At 48.8% G+C, this 18,076-nt stretch overlaps 1 protein-coding gene across 1 annotated transcript in view; it reads left to right on the top strand.

Moving 5' to 3' along the window:
* The window catches only part of ADCK1 (aarF domain containing kinase 1), a 1,181,187-nt gene that overhangs the window by 356,139 nt on the left and 806,972 nt on the right, over nt 1-18,076 (top strand). Inside the window, exon 4 of the mRNA XM_069637911.1 lies at nt 3,480-3,683. Coding sequence (XP_069494012.1) covers nt 3,480-3,683 — 204 coding nt within the window. The remainder of the gene's footprint in view (nt 1-3,479; nt 3,684-18,076) is intronic.

The following is an 18,076-nucleotide window of genomic DNA, read 5'->3' as shown; positions in this document are numbered from 1 at the left end:
CCAGGAACTCTGTAGCTACTCAACAGATCTGTGTGACCAGATATCTAAATGATCTGACCATCACTCTGAATGGGCAGTCGTCGGGTATCGCTAACGCCCCCCCCTGTATTGGAAATAAAATGGACTTAACCTGTAGAGCACTATACTGTCCGTATGTTTGTAAATTTCCATTGCTTAGGTTATTGATCTCTGGGTTTCCCCCACATAGAGCAATAGGTCATCAGCGTATAGCGACACCCGATCTTCCTGTCCTGATGGCCACACAAAGCCCTTCAAATACTTGGACATGTTGAACTTCGTGTAAGGTTGTCGAACATGCCTGAACCCCCAAACCAGTGATGCTCTAGGTCTATATCTGATGCCATTGCACAGCAGAACCATGTGAGGGATTTTCCTGACATGGAAAGATCAAGTACATTGAAACAGCCTGCATGTGTCCATGGTATTTTCATCATAGGCCGTCTTGCGTTTGTGACTTTTGCAATTGTATTACTGTGGCTGCCAGAGCATATTAGATATGAGTTGCCAGATTGGTTGGGTAGAAGTTGAGTCAGAGCTTAGTAATGTATATGTCTTATAATAATAAGATATCCATTAGACAGGAAGATCTTCTGCTGTTTGGTTATTGACATGTGGTAAGGGTTGTATATGTCTAATGGAGGCCGCAAGTCCTTCTGGTCGGTTTTTATAAAGCCAAATGTAAGACAACATGCCCTCATTAGTAAGATGTGGCATGATTCATGTAAAGCGCAAAAGCAATACATGCCTTTTGTATGCTCCTCCACACTAGGAAGACTCCCAAAAGTAATGATTGGAATGATTTGGATTCATCCTAACCACTGGGATTGCTCCAATCTGCTTCTATTCCATTGTTTTTAAACCACTGTTCCAAAGGAGGACCAGCCATATTCAGACCAGTCTTAGTCGTGCCACCAATGGGAGCAGGCCATCTGGAACTTCTAGGCCATGTCACCTCTGCATGGGGGAACAAGCAACCAAAGACATTTTGCAACTATGGTGGGCTTCATCAATGCGTTATATACAGTTTGATTGCCTAGAAATACAACGATGGACCCAGTGCCTCTGCACACCTGTTCCTACTTATTGCAATTCAGAATAAGTCCACAAAAACTTGGTGGATGGAAAGCTTCCTGACCAAACCAAACCCTCAGCAACAACTGAATAGAGCCAATACTATGCGGCCAGACTTCTTCTTGGCCTAAAAGATCAGAGTATCTCTGCACTAAAGTTCCTTCGCTAGCTGCCTGTTAAGCATAGAATGCAATGTAAGTCCTCATTCCTGGTTCATAAGATAATTAATGGCCACGTGTGGGTTTTTCTTGCAAATTCACTGTATCCCTACTATCCAACCATAACCCTAATGGGGGCCTCTCCAAATGGGCTCATACCTTCCTCTGCCAGATAGAAACATTTCAGAATACACATACATTCCAAAGCTCATCCATATGGAATGCTTTGTATTTACTATTCACCGGAAAAACCTTGTTAAAGGGACATTATGGTTAAGTTGCACTAATAAAAACCTATGAAATTCAGTGAAACAATCTTAAAGGGATGTTATGGTTACAAGTAAAATGGAAAACACCCAGAAATTCTCCAGTTATGGTAAGATAAGCAACCATAACTCGATTCACCAGCATGCACTGCTAAGACTAACACCTACGACATCAAAGATGGCATCACAAATGTCACGTTATAAGCCATCCAAAAACATGGCCATATCACATCCTCATCACCCCACACCTCCCCAGAGATTGTTTCATTAGTTTGACAAGTGCAATGTTGTGTTTTTTTATATATTTTTACTGCGATGCCTGCAGAAAAGGGCGGTTGTCAGCGGATCCAATATTGTCGACGTTTCAAACAATATGACGCATCTCACGTTTTTAATTGACCAATAAGCGGGCGTGTATGATGTCTGCGGCCATTCCACCACCCTCTGATTAGCCCAGGAGGTTGTCAACGGACCGAATAGGGAAGTGGGTCCGCAGACCAGACTCAGATATCACAAATAGTTTTTTTTACCTTTTTTTTGGCTGTTTTAAAAAAAAAAACACTGGACGGATTTACACCAAATTTACAAAAGCACGCTTTTGGGTCCAAGCCACTGTTCCTGGCGCATATTTGGTGAAAATCCGTCCAGTGGTTTGGGTTGTAAGCATGAGCAACATTTATTTTCCATTGTGTCTATGAGGATTTCCACACATTTTCGGACACCCCTATAACTTTGCCCCCCCTTGCACGAAAGTGCACGAAACTTCACGGAATCATTCTGAGGGGGCCATATACTGTGCAAAGTTTCGTGAGGATTCATCCAGGGGGGTCGAAGTTATAAGCCGCCCAAAAAGTGGCCTTATTATGAGTTAAGCAACTTAACCATATATACAGGGGCCGCAACCGCAGGCCCTGTAATTCCCTCTCATGAAATGAAAGACTGCAGTAATTGCTGGAGAGGACAAAAGGACAGCTCTTCCAGCAGGTTTATGGACACATGTTCACCTGAGTCTCCTCTTGAATGACCTCTCTTCCTCTTTTTGCCTCCCATAAAGCACTGTGAAATAGTGTACAAGAACTTGCTGCGCTATATAAAAATGCTAAATAAAACAATTATTCAAATGTGTATGGAACAAGAGATGGGTCAACCGTTCACCAGTGTAACACTTCCTCTAACGTTTGAGTCTAGTATGCAGTGGGCCTCATTACAAGTTTGGAGGCAGCCATGCCGTCATTACCGGCATGGCTACCTCCAAACTCGTGTCCGGGTCCCCAAAAAAGGGAATTACCGGGCCATTCCCACTTTTGCAGGCCCGGTAATTCCCTTTTTCGGGACCCGGACCCGGTACGTCCCCATTCCCATTGAGCCCTATATGGGGAGGATACTAACAACGGACCCGGTAATGACGGTCCGTTGTTAGCATCCTGGTCTGCTCGCGGGTGCCGGTATGCACGTCTGGCCAGACCAGAAGTGCATACCGCCACCCGCGAGCAAACTCATAATGTGGCGGCCCGGTATGAACGGTACTGGTACCTTCCCGGCACCGTTCATACCGCGGCCGCCAGGGTCGTAATGAGGCCCAGTGTCTTTATTCAATGGGGGTCGAGGGGTAGGTGTTCTCGTTCTAAAATGCACTTTGACCACCTTGTCAAAAGGCTGCATTATTATCTTCATCTTCTGGGTACTAATATCATGTTGTAGGAATGTTTGTTGACTAGGAGGGTTTTGACCTTTGCTTGAATTCTTACCGTTTTAAGAGCTGTAATGAATGCAATTTTGTTATCTTAAAGAATTATCACAAATCCTAATGAACTGCAACGTTTTATTTTGGATTTGAAATAAACATTTATCAAACATGTCACGTCTTTCTTCTTGCCACTTTACCGCCTTGGATTGCCTACATTGCCTCCTGCTCGGGACGAGTTTAGCCTGTTTTCAGACTGTGGTTTCTCTCTTATTCTAGATTCACGTCCGGTCAGCTGTGCGCCTCCGAGACCTGTGCTGTGCCAACAGGGGCACCTTCATCAAGGTGGGCCAGCACTTGGGTGCCCTCGACTACCTGCTGCCCCAGGAGTATACACACACCCTGAAGGTGCTTCACAGCCAGGCCCCGCAGAGCAGCCTTGAGGAGATCAAGCAAGTCATCCGGGAAGACCTTGGCAAAGAGGTAGGAGCGAAATCTGCTACATGTCAACTACGACCTGTAGGTTGTGCTGAGAGAGTCCTTCACCTGTCCCACTGGGACCCTCATTCACCTTTTTATTGCAATCTTCAAGGTGCATTGCTATTGTTCATAACCTCTCAAAAACAGACTCTAACCTCCTAACATCCCCTGTCCTCATCCTACTCGATCTCTCTTCTGACTTTGACATAGCCAACTATGCCATCCTGCTCAACCATCTCTGTGATAACCTGGGTATCCCCGATCAGGCCGTGGCCTGGCTGACCTCTTTCCTCTCTGATCGACCATTCCAGGTCCAACTGGAATCCCTCCTTTCCTCTATCTCACTCTCTACTTGTGGTGTTCCCCAGGGGTCTAACCTCTCTCTCCCTGGCTGTTCAACCAATTCCTTGCACCCCGTGCCCACCGCATTGCCTGTCTGCTCCAACTTTCAGTGCTATGCGGATGACACTCAGCTAGTTTTCAGGCTTCCCTCTGCCACCCACATCTTCCACATCCACATCCCTTCCACATCTTTGACTGACTGTCTGCCATCCAGGAGTGGTGCTCAGCCAATGATCTGTTCCTTAATGCCAGTAAGATGGAGATTCTGCTCATCAGCACACCTGCACCCTCCTTTCCTGTCACATTCTGGCCGGCCTCCCTTGGCCCTCTTCCTGCTCCCACCTATGAGGCCAAAGACATTGGGGTCTTCTTTGACTCTATACTCTTCTTTTCTCCTCACATCTCTGACGTCTCTAAGAAGTCAAACTACCAACTGAACCTCCTCAGAGGTATTCTTCCTTTCTTTTCCTTCCCTCAGAAGCTTACTGTCTCTGAAGTTCTAGTTCTCTATAGGCTAGACTACTGCAATAGCCTCTTTCTAAATCTGCCTGCTTCTACTATCCGCCCTCTGCAACTCATCCAGAACAGAACTCTGAGACTTGTCCTTGGCCTTAAGCTCTGGGATTGCATTTCTCCAGCCCGGAAATCTCTTCATTGGCTCCCAGTGTCTGCAAGGGTTAAATTCAGGACCCTCTGCATTGTCCACAATGCTCTCTGGGGCCTGGGCCTAAAATACATTCAAATCTCCCTTTGTAAATACCTTCCCACCCGAGCTCTAAACTCCTCCACCTCCAACTACCTCAGGGTTAGTCGCTTCTCCAAGCAACGAGTTGGGGTAGATCTCTCTCCTCGGCTGGGGCCTCCCTCTGGAACAGCCCCCCTGCCACTCTGAAACTTGAGGAGTACCATCTCCGTTTCCGGAAGCACCTCAAGACCGTCCTCTTTGCTTCTGCCTTCTCTCTTCCTCTACCTTCTCGCTTCCTCTCCCTTGCTGATCTGTCAGCTTCGGCTGTGGGCACCTGGCTACCCTCTGATTTCAGGCCCATGTCCCTGCCCACCCATCCACACACCCGCACTGCCTCCTGGCAACCCTTGCACTTGGGTCTGTATCTGTAACCCTACCGCCCCCTTACCTGCACTTATCAGACACCCCTTGTCTGCCCTTTAAACCTTGCACTTGCCACCATAAAGGCTGCACTACCAGTTGTGTTTTTATCCCTTGCTCAACACTTTCCGCCTCTCCCCTCTCCCTTGCACTTTCCCCCATCCCTCTCCCCTGCACCTGCGGGTTCTCAATGTTATGGGTCTAGTAAGTTTGTTGTTTTTGTTCCTCCCTCGTTCCCCTCCTTTGCCTCGTTGCGCTCTGAAACACGTGTGTATGAGCACGATACAAATAAAATATCATATCATACCTGTCCTTAACCGCTGGTGGCCCAGAATCTTTCTTTCGCTTGTCCATAAAAGCTAGCAAAGCAAAGTAGCCAAACATATCCTACCATGTATTCTTGTATATATTTCCAAACAATAACCAGCAATGTCCAACATTTAAAGTGCAATCAACCCTACAATAAGAAAGATGTATGGGAATTATGTGGTGCCAACACTTGTCGATGGTGCAATGAATTGTATAGTGCAAGTTATTAGAATGATTTGTGTTTTCCTTGACATGTGATGCCAACAAACAGTGATAATTTGAAAGTTCATATGGGAACAGATTGTATATTCTTGTTAAAAATACTTTTTTGGGCTTGCTTTTAAACACATTTATGTTTGTGTGCGTTGTGAACATGAAATATTAGTGAGATAATAAAAAATAAAGTAAATAAAAAACGAGCACGTGGCCTTGGAGCGGTGCTTCACCTATTCATAGCAACCTTCAGGTGGCAGCAAGATTGCCACCTACCCACCCATGGTCTGCTGGAGGTGGCACAGAGCTGTCCCTCGCCTATTCATTGCAGCCTGGCAGTAGCAATGAGTTTGTCCTTCCCTGATCCAGAACCACTTTCTGGACTCACACTGTTACTCATCTGTCGAAAAACCAACCGTGGGTGCCAACTGGAGCTACCACTTAGCCATAGCCAACCACAGATGGCACAGAGACTGTCCTTCCTGGAGTCTATAGCAGCCTGCTTATGATAATGGCTCGGTCCTTCACCTGTTCATCCACCTTCCCAGAAAAAACTTCTGAAGGCACTGAACCTGTCACTCCTGACCAGCGTATTAAAAAGATATCCCTTTTCTTCAGTTATTTATTAATTTTTTTCTCACTGAAATAGATTTATGTGCTTTGTATTCAAAACATAAAGCAGCATAACCCTGGATATGTATTTATTTATTTAATTTCTTTGTAACGCGCCACATCGCCCGTAGGTCTCAAGGCGCACTTATTAACTAAATGTTGTTAAAATTGGGGGGTTTTGTTACCACCACCCCCGAATCCTCCATGACATATGACTCCACCTCCTACCCTCATCCAGTCCTCCAAATCTGGAAAACTGGGGACTAGCGGGGGTTCACCCTTCTAATCCCCCATATTCCACCCCACTCCTTCCCAGCTGCGTCCTGGCAATCATGCCCCTACACCTCACCCTGCCCTGCTTGAAGCAAATAGTCCCAGCCCTCCCGTCCACTCCCTTCCTGGCTCCTACACAACTTCCTGCTTACCGGCTCCACGCTGCGAGGTACGCAGTCTTCTCTTGGTGGCGTCTCCAAGGTGGTCTCTTTAAGAGATGCCCCAGGAAACTGGGTCATTAGACTGTGTACCCCAGGAAGTAGGTATATTGTTTCCCCATCCAGGGATGACCGAGTGTGATAGTGTGGGTCCGCACTTGAGAAAGGTGGTCTCTCTGTGTTGGGTAAGTAATTGGTAGGATGATAGGCAGTTTGCTAGTAAAACCAGCGATGTGCCCGAAGTGCGCTTAACCCGCCCAGTAAAAAGAAAAGGCGTTGATCTGGACTGTTGTTATCCTTGTACCAGATTAGATCCCATACCGGTGGCAGAGCCAGGGGAGACGCAGGGGGGCACCCTCTCCCTTGCCCACCTCTGATGCCAGTGCGCCCCCAACCTCCTGCTGGTGCCATACTGTCTGCCCCCAGCACCAAAAGCTGCCTCTAGTACTGTTCCATAGAGAGTGGTCTGGCCTGACAGTGGTGGATCGGAAACCACAAGTGGGCTTACAAATATTTTTCCAAGTAGCCCTATAATACCCCATGTGAGTGAATATAGCAAGCACACCTAACTGCTCTAAGTAGTGTTTTGGAGTTGTCTGCCAACTCTAGGTTTGTTACTCCACAACAAGAAGTATAATCCATTAAGCAGATATTTAATTAAAATCAATTCACCACCCTGAATGCAAAGTAAGTAATAAGTAATAATTATGAACATTCATATGAAAAAGAAATGTGTGCTGAACACCCGCCACCCCAAATAAATGTGTTGATGTTTGCATGCCAATTTGTGAAGTAAGGAGTGCTTAGTAGCAAGCAGCTGCTCCATCTGAGGGAGGCATTTGTCGCATCACAGTTTAGAAACGTTGATGGTGATTTGCATTACAGTCTTTGTGCTCCTGTGGTTTTGGTGACCAGGATGCTGTGCTGTACCATTCTGACTGTTGCAGTAGGCATGTGTGGTCCTGGTTGCAGAAAGGGCTGGGGTATTATAGGGGCATGTGCCAGTTAAGTTATATTGAGCAGTATTGGTAAATTACAGCATTCACCGTTTTCATAGATTCTTGGCACAGACGGCAACCATGGCGGAGAGAGGTCTTTTCCCCTGGGATGAGTTGCTCTTTAGAACGACTTCCCCAGGAGGAGGGACTGTGTGATGCAAACATGTGTGACGAATCCCGAGATGTCGTCACTTCTCCCCAATGGGGAGCCCCTTCCGATGAGGCCAGGCTGGTGAGGCTGCTACCCGATAGTCCACCCGGGGGTGGTATTCAGCATAAGGATCTCATGGGGAGAGACCTCCCTTCTGGGGACAAGGGAAAACATCTCAGGAGAACACGGTATACCAACCCTCCACCACACCCTATACACCTTCCTATTTCATAAACCCAAACTCGATATCCCATACTTTCATGTATGTCTGTAAGTCTGAGAACTTAACTGCTGAGATGAGGACGAGCAGGGACTACCTAAGGGAGACCTACTTAACAAGTACTGGGACGAGATGGAGGTGCGGAACGAGGAAGAGCAATGCTGAGAACTTGAATGGACAGTCTGGTCTTTTAGGTCCATTTATGATAAAAACAAAAAAGAAGGACTTACTATGTTGCTAAGCTGACATGCAAGCTGCTGTTAAGACAGCTCCTAAGCAACAGCGGGTGTGGAAGCTGTGAGGCACGGGAGCAAAGAGACAGCAGAGACCGGAGAGCAGAAGAAGCCAGACTGACGTTGGTTGATCCTTTGACCGCGAGGCCAGGCAGAGGTAAAGGCTCCTTAAGAAGGTGGACCGCAGGGTCCAAGAGCCATACTTACATTGCCGGCAGCCACGGATCACAGAAGCAGATACAAGAAGCTGACGACCGCAGAGGAGGAACGGACGGCCAACTCCAGTCCCCAGAAGAGCCACCGCTGTGCGCAGGAGTCTCTAAAGGTAATGGGGGGATGGTTGGACCAGCTGGGACGTAGGCAGGATAGCAGGGCCTAATTGTGAGGGTTGTGTGGCCTAGGAAGAGGCCAAGGAGAGTCTGGGATGCAACGAGAAGTTGTGGAAGTTACACATCTGAACCCGGAGAGGGGGCAAACGGGGTCTGGGACCCTGAAGAGAGAGTTTTGAAGACGAGGGAATTTCCCTTTGGCTGGTGGTCTAGTATATACACTGATCTCCAGGAAAGGGTTGAGGACTCAGGAACAAGAGAACAACACAAGTCCTCTTCTTTGTGGCAGTACTTGGAAGGAAAGGGCTCCAAGTACCCAAATACAAAGAAGAAGAGAAATACGGGTCTGGGGCCCGCACCCACAAAAAAAGTCCCTACAAGTCATCTTCTTCGTTACAGTACCTGGCAAGAAAGTGAGCCAGGTTAGGCAAATCAAAGTAGTAGAAAATATGGGCTGGGACCCACACCCACAAGAAAAGAGGAGTACAAATCATATTCCTCATGGAAGTACTTGGCAGGGGAGTGAACCAAGTCTGCCTAAATTTGGAGCCGGGGAAGCCTGGGTCTGGGACCCCAAAGTATGAGACTAAAGTGTTGAACTGTGAAACTAAAGCAAACAAGGGGCTAGTGGAAAGGAGCCAGTCCCCCTGGTTGTAGCAAACTCTGAAGCCAAGATACCAGGAGAAGGGAGTAATTCTCTCTTCACGGTCCCAGACCCAGTTTGCCCCCTGTCCGGTTCGTATGTGTAACTTCCCACACTTCTCGCTGGGTCCCAGACTCTCCTTGGCCTCTTCCTACGCCTCACGACCCTTTCATCTCATTACCTAGCGGTATTGCAAGGATCCCGGCCAATTCCTTCCCTCATGGGTAGACTGCTGGCTGCGGTTGATGACACAGCAAAGTAATTGTCCCCCTTTAAATGGACTACTGCCCCTGCCACTCCCTCCACACCCTGGTTTGCAGCGGAGCTTCGTGTTCATCGTCTCCTGACCCACCAAGCAGAAGGTCGATGGAGGAAACACTATGATACCTCATTTGGTGAGGAGTTTAAAAAACAATGCACAGTATATCATAAAACCGCTCAATTGAGTCAGCTATAAATCTCCCAAAAAAAATCTTTGAGATCGTAAAAAGCTTGTCCAATCCGGTCGGGACCTCTGGGTCCTCAAATTCACAGGTACTATGTGATAATTTGGCCAACATTTTTGTTGACAACATTGAGGGAATTTGGAAAGACATCTCTAGCAAGGGAGCACCAAAGGATGGCTCTGCCACACTTTCGGAGTTCTCTCCTGCCCAGCCACAGCCTAGGCAGCTGGTCAACAGCCCATTTGATTGCTTTATGCTCACGAATGGAGTGCGGGCCAGCAAAGTGGTGGCAGGCCTTAAGTCAGCATCACCCCTTGACGGTATTCCCTTGTGCCAATTTAAGCAGGTGCCAGAGGGTTTCTTTGTGATTCTTGCAGAAGGGGTGAACTCTTTACTGGTGCATGGCTTAATCCACTCTAAATTGGTAGAAGCACTGGTGATCCAACTGCTTAAAAAGCCAACACTGGACGCCTTGGTGTTCTCCAACTATCTTCTAATTTCATTACTGCCTTTTTTCATGAAAGTGCTGGAAGCAGTGGGCCCTGCCCCCCCCCCCGTACACCCCAATGGAGGGATTTTCTCGAGGGGCAAAACATCTTAGACCCCTGCCAGATGGTTTTCCATCCCATGATGGGAACGGGGTAGGTGCTGTTAGCAGTATTGGACAATCACACGATGATTAGGGATGCGGGCGGTATGGCAGGTCTTATTTTATCGGACATGTCGTGTGCCTCCGACACTATTCATCACGGGATCCTACTGTTCAGACTACAAGGGGTGGGTTTTTCTGGTCCAGTCCTTGACTGGTTCCATGCTTTTTTGTCCTTCCACGTACAGATGGTTTCTCTTCCACCCTATAGGTCCTTTCCAGTTGTGGTCACATGCGGGGTCCCACAGGGCTCTACTGTGTCCCTGCTGCTTTTTAGATTGTACATCCTCCCCCTGCTGATGGTTATTCTGTCGTTCGGGTTCTGAGGCTTCTCATATTCTGATGATACCCAGATATTGTTTAGACTGGGCCCGGGCCAAGTGGAAACAGCATTCCAACTGAAGCTCTGTCTTGACACCATCAGAAGTGGGATGAAAGCCAACTGGCTAAAACTGAATGGTGGGAGGACAGAGGTTCTGATGTTGGGGCCACTGGAAGCCCCTGCAAGCTGGACCTCTGATTTCTGGCCCTCTACGTTAGGCCCATTAACAGAGCCGGCTAAAGTAGTCTGGAACCTAGGCATTAAGATATGTGCCTCGCTTGCCATGGACAGGCAGATAAACTCAGTCTGTGGTCTTTGCTTTCCGAAACTGCAACAGCTGAAGAAAGTCCTCCCCTTCATTCTCAGAGAATGTTCTGCCCAAGTGGTAGCAGCCGCCTAAATGGCAGCATTGACTATTGCAAGGCTATCTGCCTTTCTCAGCCTGCCTATCTCATACGCCGCTTGCAAGTTTTGCAAAATGTGGCAGTTCGGCTGGTGAAAGGGATTCCTTTCGGGCAGCATGTCTCGAAAACGTGCCAGTCTTTGCACAGGCTGCCTGTGGAAGTCGGGTAAAATTTAAGGCTTCATGTATGATCCAGCGTGCCCTGAATGAGAAAGGCTGCTCGGTGATCCTAGAGAAGTTGCGCAGCTGTTGCTGTGGTTGCTCCTTGAGATCTGCCAATGCCACGCTTTTATGCATGCCCAGGAATCGCAATGAGCGAGTCGAGAGGGAAGAGCTTTTTCAGTGGCAGGTCCCAAACTTGAGAGCGCGCTTCCGCTACGAATGATAAATGATTTTGAGCTCTTCAAACGCATCCTCAAATCCCATCTTTTTGCATGAACTCCCCTTTCTGTCGTCTGCCTCGGTCTCTCGCTGATATTTTTGACTGCGCCATGATACCTTTGGTGACAGTGCGCATTATAAGTAACTGATTGATTGATTCTCCTGGTAACCAAGGCCAGGGGAACAGAGTCATTCCCCATGATTGTGTTGAACTGTAAAATCCAGATACCAGGAGAAGTGAATAATTCTCCTGGTAACCTAAGCTGAAAAGACTTTTTGATAAAAAGTGTTAAAAGGATAAGAAATGTGCCTGACAGAGAGAAGTGCTGGAACCTTGTCTTTTGTGTTGGAGGACAATTTTGATGCGGGGAAGGTCATTCCCCTAGGAAGAAGTCAAAACCTGGAAGTGAACTTTTTTCCCTAGTCCAGAAGAAGGGAGTCATTCTTCTGGACCAAGAAGGTCTACTTTATCTCTAGTTTAGTTTAAGTGTAAGGGACAGAAGTAGGGTTTTGACACAGGACGGTTGACTATTGATTTAAACTGACATTCTGACAGAACCCTTAGTGTTTTAATTGAGGCAGGGAAACCCCTCTTAGAGATAGGGTAAGTTAGGTTTTCACTTTATTTTCTTGACTAATGAAAGGCTGCAGCAATCACCATGCCACCTGTCTGCCCGTGTCCTCCTTCTGCACCCTTACACATGTCTGTGGCCCAGTGGTGGTCAAGGTTATGACTTGGTCCTGTGTGCAAGGGGAAAAATAAAAATGTATCCTTCTCACCTTCCACTCCACTCAGATCTCAACCTATGTTATCAATCAACTTGGCTGTTGGTTGCTCTTGACCCCAACCCCCGGCTTACCGCTTTCCCTCTTCAGCTTGGCCTCCGGTACCCCACTTACCTTTGCCTACCACCTTCATCTTGGTTGACTTACTGTGGAATACTGGTTCCTATATATATATATATATATATATATATAATTCTGAGGCTTGTGGAATCTGCTTAGATCACATGCTGTGCATAGGCCGACATCTAGTGGAAGCTGCGAAGTATTACAGTTTGTTTTTCGAAACTCGAAAATGGGCGTCGACACAGCCGTGCCAGTAATACTATCCCTAGTGTGACGTCCACTGTACCCAAGATCCCTCACGCGTCTAGGATCCTCAGATTGTTTTTTTCCGCCATACTGGTCGGAAGCATCTTGCGGAGTCCCCTGGCCTTAGCCTTACTTTTGCTAATTATTGAAGTTTAAAAATATTTATTGACATCCTTCCCCACCCCAACGTCGACCCTCGACACTCGACGACGGCTGGAGAAGACATCGACCGTCGGCTGCTGCACGACGGATCTGGGCCTCGGAAGGCCGCTGGCCTCGGCCCGGGCCTAGTAGGCCGCTGGCCTCGGCCCTGCAAGTAGGGAGAGTGGGGGGTGGTACATACTCTTCACTCTTGGTATATAGGTACACCTTATATATTTCCAACACTTACCAGCCCGCTGCCTCAAGGTGCGTATGGAGGGTACCCCTTTCCAATTCTGCCCCAAGTGCAACCGCAAATACCCTTGGGTCGACAGGCACGCCACGTGCAATCTCTGCTTGCCGAGGGACCACCCCGAAGCGAACTGCAGAGCGTGTAGTAGGTTTAAGCCTAAGACACTTAAGGACTGTTCGACAAAGCGTTGGGCCCACCACGCCAGGCAGGCGGCCATGGCAGCGGAGGGCGCCTTCAGCGATGGCAGCGACGCCGTACTTTCGGACGGCGAGGGCATTACGGCGTCGAAAGAACTGCCGAGCGCAGGTCCCCGACCTCGGAAGGTTGTCCGGCAGGGCGGCTATGGGGAAGACCCCCGGCGACGCAAGCGCTACACACCCTACACACACTAAGCACACTAAGTCCAACCGAACCTCGACGACGTCGACTTCTCGGAAAGAGGCACAGATAGAACGGTCCGACTCGGTGTCCTCTGGGCGCTCTCGATCGAGATCGCCTCATGACGCAAGGCAATCATCCACTCTTGCCAAGAGTGCCTCGCTCCCTAGATTAACGGAAGTTCGATCGTCGGAAGACGAAGACGACTTCCACCCCCAGGCCGCGCTCCAGGAGACCGAGGCCGCAGTTAACACCAGCGAGGCCCCACGCTCGAAACACACAGATACCTCTCCCGACCCTCGACGCCAGGCGTCGAAAGTCTCTGGGGCCTCCAAGGGGCAGGGAAAACATTTTTCCACGCACGGGGAGGGGGGGAAACAGCGGAAAGCACAGCCTTCCACTCCTGTAAGACCATCCTTCCACCCTAAGCAGACAGACAAACACAAATCTACTGGGACATCAACATCCAGCAAGGGTACCCTTGATAAGCCCTCTAAGTTGCCTACTAAAGTCATACCCTGTTCCAAAGAATGGTCCAGTGAAGACATAGACAGGGAATGTCAAGGATGTCTTCCTTAGCTGATTTTTATGACAAAAACCCAGAACATTTCCTTTCGTATGACCCTCAAGGGGCCACACCCTCAGGCTCCTCTGATCCTATCCCCCTAAGTAAAAAGGCCCGGTTCGAAAGACCTGAACCTTTCGAGGTGCAGCCTTACTCTACTCCATACTCTACTCCACACCCCAGATACCAAGGACAGCCTTTCCCTGAAGGGGACCAGGAGTTTAAAATTATGGAGGAACAAACCGGGACTGAATACTATGCGTATGATGAGGACCTGGAGGAGGTAGAAGATGAGCAGGAAATTTACAGAGTAGATTCCCCGGTAGAGAGCGAAGCCCCAGTTACCGACTCGCCAGTTGATAACCAGCCCCTCCTTAATGAAGTTCTCGCTCGCGCAGCAGAACATCTTCACATCGACACCCACGGTGTACAGGAGGAAAGGGACTTCGCAGAAGAGTTGGTGGGAGAGAGGAGGCCGGTCGCTCAGACCATCCCTAACCTTAAATCCATCCAACGTAGAATAGATCCATCCCTGGTGAATCCTAACCTCACCAGAGCCGTCAACCCCAGAGTCGAAAAACTTTTTCGGGCAGCCCAGTCTGACCCTCTTTATATAAGAGGACATCTTAAACCAGACTCCCTAGTGGTTACCAACACTCGGAAGAGGGCTGGGACACCCTTATCGTCGTCAGAAGCTCCTCCCGACAAGGAGAGCAAAAAACTGTACGGGTTTGGCAGGAAGGTAGCCTCAACGTCCGCCTACCAAGCAAGGATTGCAAACTCCACCACCCTGTTGGCAAGTTACAACTGCCATCAATGGGAAGAGGTCGCGGCGCTCATAGCCTCTGCTCCTGAACCGTTAAAGGGCCAGTTGGCTCGGATCTCGGCAGAAGGGAGAGCCGTGTCTGGTTGCATATTAAAAGCAACTTTCGACGCCGCGGACAACGCAGGAAGATTGATAGCGGAAGGTACTGTTATCAAGAGACATGCGTGGTTACGGCAGTCGGGGTTCAAAACAGAAACCCAGGCTTCATTAATAGACAAGCCGGTGGAACCCGATCTATTGTTTGGGAAAGCGGTCGAAGACGCACTTAAGAATGCCAAGGACGAATACGAGACTCTCAAATCCCTTGGCCAGCTTACCAACAAACCCCCTAACCAGAGGGGGAACAGTAATTTTCGTCACCCACGCGGCCAAAATTCACAAAGAGGCAACTATGCCCAAGGACAGGGTATACAATGGAACAACAACCAGCAGTCTACCCAAAGTTACGGCAGGGGTAACAAGAGAGGTCGTGGAAGAGGCAGAGGCAGCCCCAACAAGGGAGGTGGCACGCCTCCACCAAAGCAGTGACGCTCAGTTCAGGGTCCCTTCTCACGCAACCCCAGTAGGGGGACGCATTTCCAACTTCACCCAGGCTTGGGAAGGGATCACCTCAGACAGATGGGTGCTGTCAACAGTGTCCACAGGATATTGTATAGAATTACTGCAGCGTCCCCGGAACCACCCTCCACGACAAAGAATACACTCCTTAGAACATCAGAAGATCCTTCTCGAGGAGATCGCCATTCTGCTAGAAAAGGACGCGATAGAACTCGTCCCAGGACACCAGGTAAACAAGGGTATCTATTCAACTTACTTCCTTGTGCCAAAGAAAGATTTGACAATGCGCCCAGTAATGGACTTACGGCCTGCCAACAAGTATGTCAAGCCCCAAAAATTCCGTATGACCACGCTACAAGAGGTAATCCCCCTCCTAAAAAAGGGGGATTACATGGCAACCTTGGATATGAAAGATGCTTATTTTCATATTTCCATGCTCCCAGCGCACAGAAAATACTTGCGCTTCAAGGTGGACAGTCGCCACTACCAATTCAAGGTACTGCCCTTCGGGATAGCTTCAGCACCAAGGGTATTCACCAAGGTACTGGCGGTGGCAGCTGCACACCTACGCAGGGAGGCAATCCCAGTGTACCCTTATCTGGACGACTGGCTCATAACGGGGGAAACCCCAGGAATTTGCAGGTCAAACATTCAGAGGCCTATCGACCTCCTCCACGAATTAGGCTTCTCTATCAACGAGAAGAAGTCAAGTCTGGTGCCAAGCACCTCAAAACAGTTCCTAGGAGCAATCCTAGATACTCAGAAAGGGTTGACCTTCCCTTCGGAAGAGAGAATTCGGAATATACTACTGCAAATTCCACATTATCAGTCAGGTCAACAAATAACGGTACGCAAAGCAATGCGGTTACTGGGCATGATGGCGTCATGCATTTACCTGGTCCCCCACGCGCGTCTGCGCATGCGTCCCATGCAGGAATGGTTGGCGAAACAGTGGTCTCAGGCAAGTGGTCAGTGGGACGATCTAGTGGTCGTTTCGCCAACACTCGTACAGAGCTTACACTGGTGGACAAGAGAGAATCTCGCAAGGGGAAAACCCTTTTACGATCCCGAAGTACAGGCAGTGGTGACTACAGATGCATGCCTGACTGGGTGGGGAGCTCACCATCTCCACCACACAGCTCAGGGTCTCTGGTCTCACTCAGTAGCCAAGAACCACATCAACCTGCTAGAGCTTCTGGCAGTATTCCGAGCGCTTCGGGCGTTCGAGCCCCATCTGCTAAACTTGTCGGTGCAGATCCGGACGGACAGCACGACAGCCATGTTCTATCTGAACAAACAAGGAGGGACTCGTTCGCCAAATCTGTCCAAGCTTGCCCAGAAAATCTGGATATGGGCACTCAGACGGAACATCTTCCTGTCATCACAACATGTTCCAGGGGAGCTCAATTCCCTAGCGGATGCCCTAAGCAGAGACTCCCTCCCAGAAGAACACGAATGGGTCCTTCACAGAGATATCGTAGAAGATCTCTTCTCTCAGTGGGGTTTCCCCACTATAGACCTATTCGCCACAAGCGAAAACAAACAATGCCCAGGATTTGCATCCAGGTTCCCCCAGCCAGACTCCCAAGGGAACGCCCTGTGGATGAACTGGTCAGGGATGTTTGCGTACGCTTTTCCACCAACTCCTCTCATCAGGAAGGTGGTGTACAAGATGAACAAGGAATCGATGACGCTCATCCTAGTTGCTCCCATGTGGGCGAGACAACCATGGTTTCCACACCTACGCAGGATGGCGGTGTGCGAGCCCATCAAACTCCCAGCCTGGTACAACCTACTGTCCCAGCAACAAGGTCAAACAGTGCACCAGGAACCCAACTCAATGAACCTGGCAGCATGGCTCCTGAGGTCATAGAGTTTGGGCATCTCAATTTACCACAGAGGTGTATGGACATCCTAAAAGAATCCAGGAAACCAAACACAAGGCACTGTTACTTTGACAAGTGGAAGAGATTCGTTATTTGGTGCCAGAATAAACAAATCAACCCAGTTGATTGCACTCCTTCCAACGTTGTAACATACATGCTCCACCTGCTGGACGCAGGTTTGGTTTTTAACTCTCTGAAGGTACACCTGGCAGCCCTCTCGGCTTACACCACATCCCATAACAAAGTATCGTGGTGGAAAGTACCAGTAGTTAAAGCCTTCATGGAAGGAGTAAAGAGACTTCACCCTCCTATTTCGAACCCACCGCCAGGATGGGACCTCAATGTGGTGCTAGCTAAGCTCATGGGCCCCCCTTTCGAACCCATGCATAAAAGTAGTCTCAAACACCTGACTTATAAAACGGCCTTCTTAGTAGCCATTACCTCTATAAGAAGGGTCAGTGAAATTCAGGCTCTGTCAGTGCAGGATCCTTTCTTTACTATCCACAAAGACAAACTGGTTTTACGCACACACCCTAGGTTCTCACCTAAATTTATATCTAAGTTCCATGTAAACCAGTCCATCGAGCTTCCGGCTTTCTTCCAGAACCCGCAAAGCTCAGCTGAGGTGAAACTACACACCCTTGATGTGCGTAGGGCGGTCCTCTACTATGTAAATAAAACCAGACCGCTAAGGAAAACAGATCAACTGTTTGTCTCCGTAGCTACAGGCAGAGAGGGGGATCGCGTCTCTAAAGGCGCGATCTCGAAGTGGATTATCAACTGTATACAGCTGTGTTACTCTCTTTCTGAAAAAACTCTGCCTTTTACGCCAAGGGCCCATTCTACTAGAGGCATTGGGGCCACTCTGGCTTTCATTGCAAATGTTCCCCTCGACACCATTTGCAAA

Source organism: Ambystoma mexicanum, chromosome 14, assembly GCF_040938575.1.
Source record: "Ambystoma mexicanum isolate Mex_15411 chromosome 14, UKY_AmexF1_1, whole genome shotgun sequence".
NCBI lineage: Eukaryota > Metazoa > Chordata > Amphibia > Caudata > Ambystomatidae > Ambystoma > Ambystoma mexicanum.
Note: the sequence above shows the minus strand (reverse complement) of the source record. Positions and strands in the feature narration are given on the sequence as shown.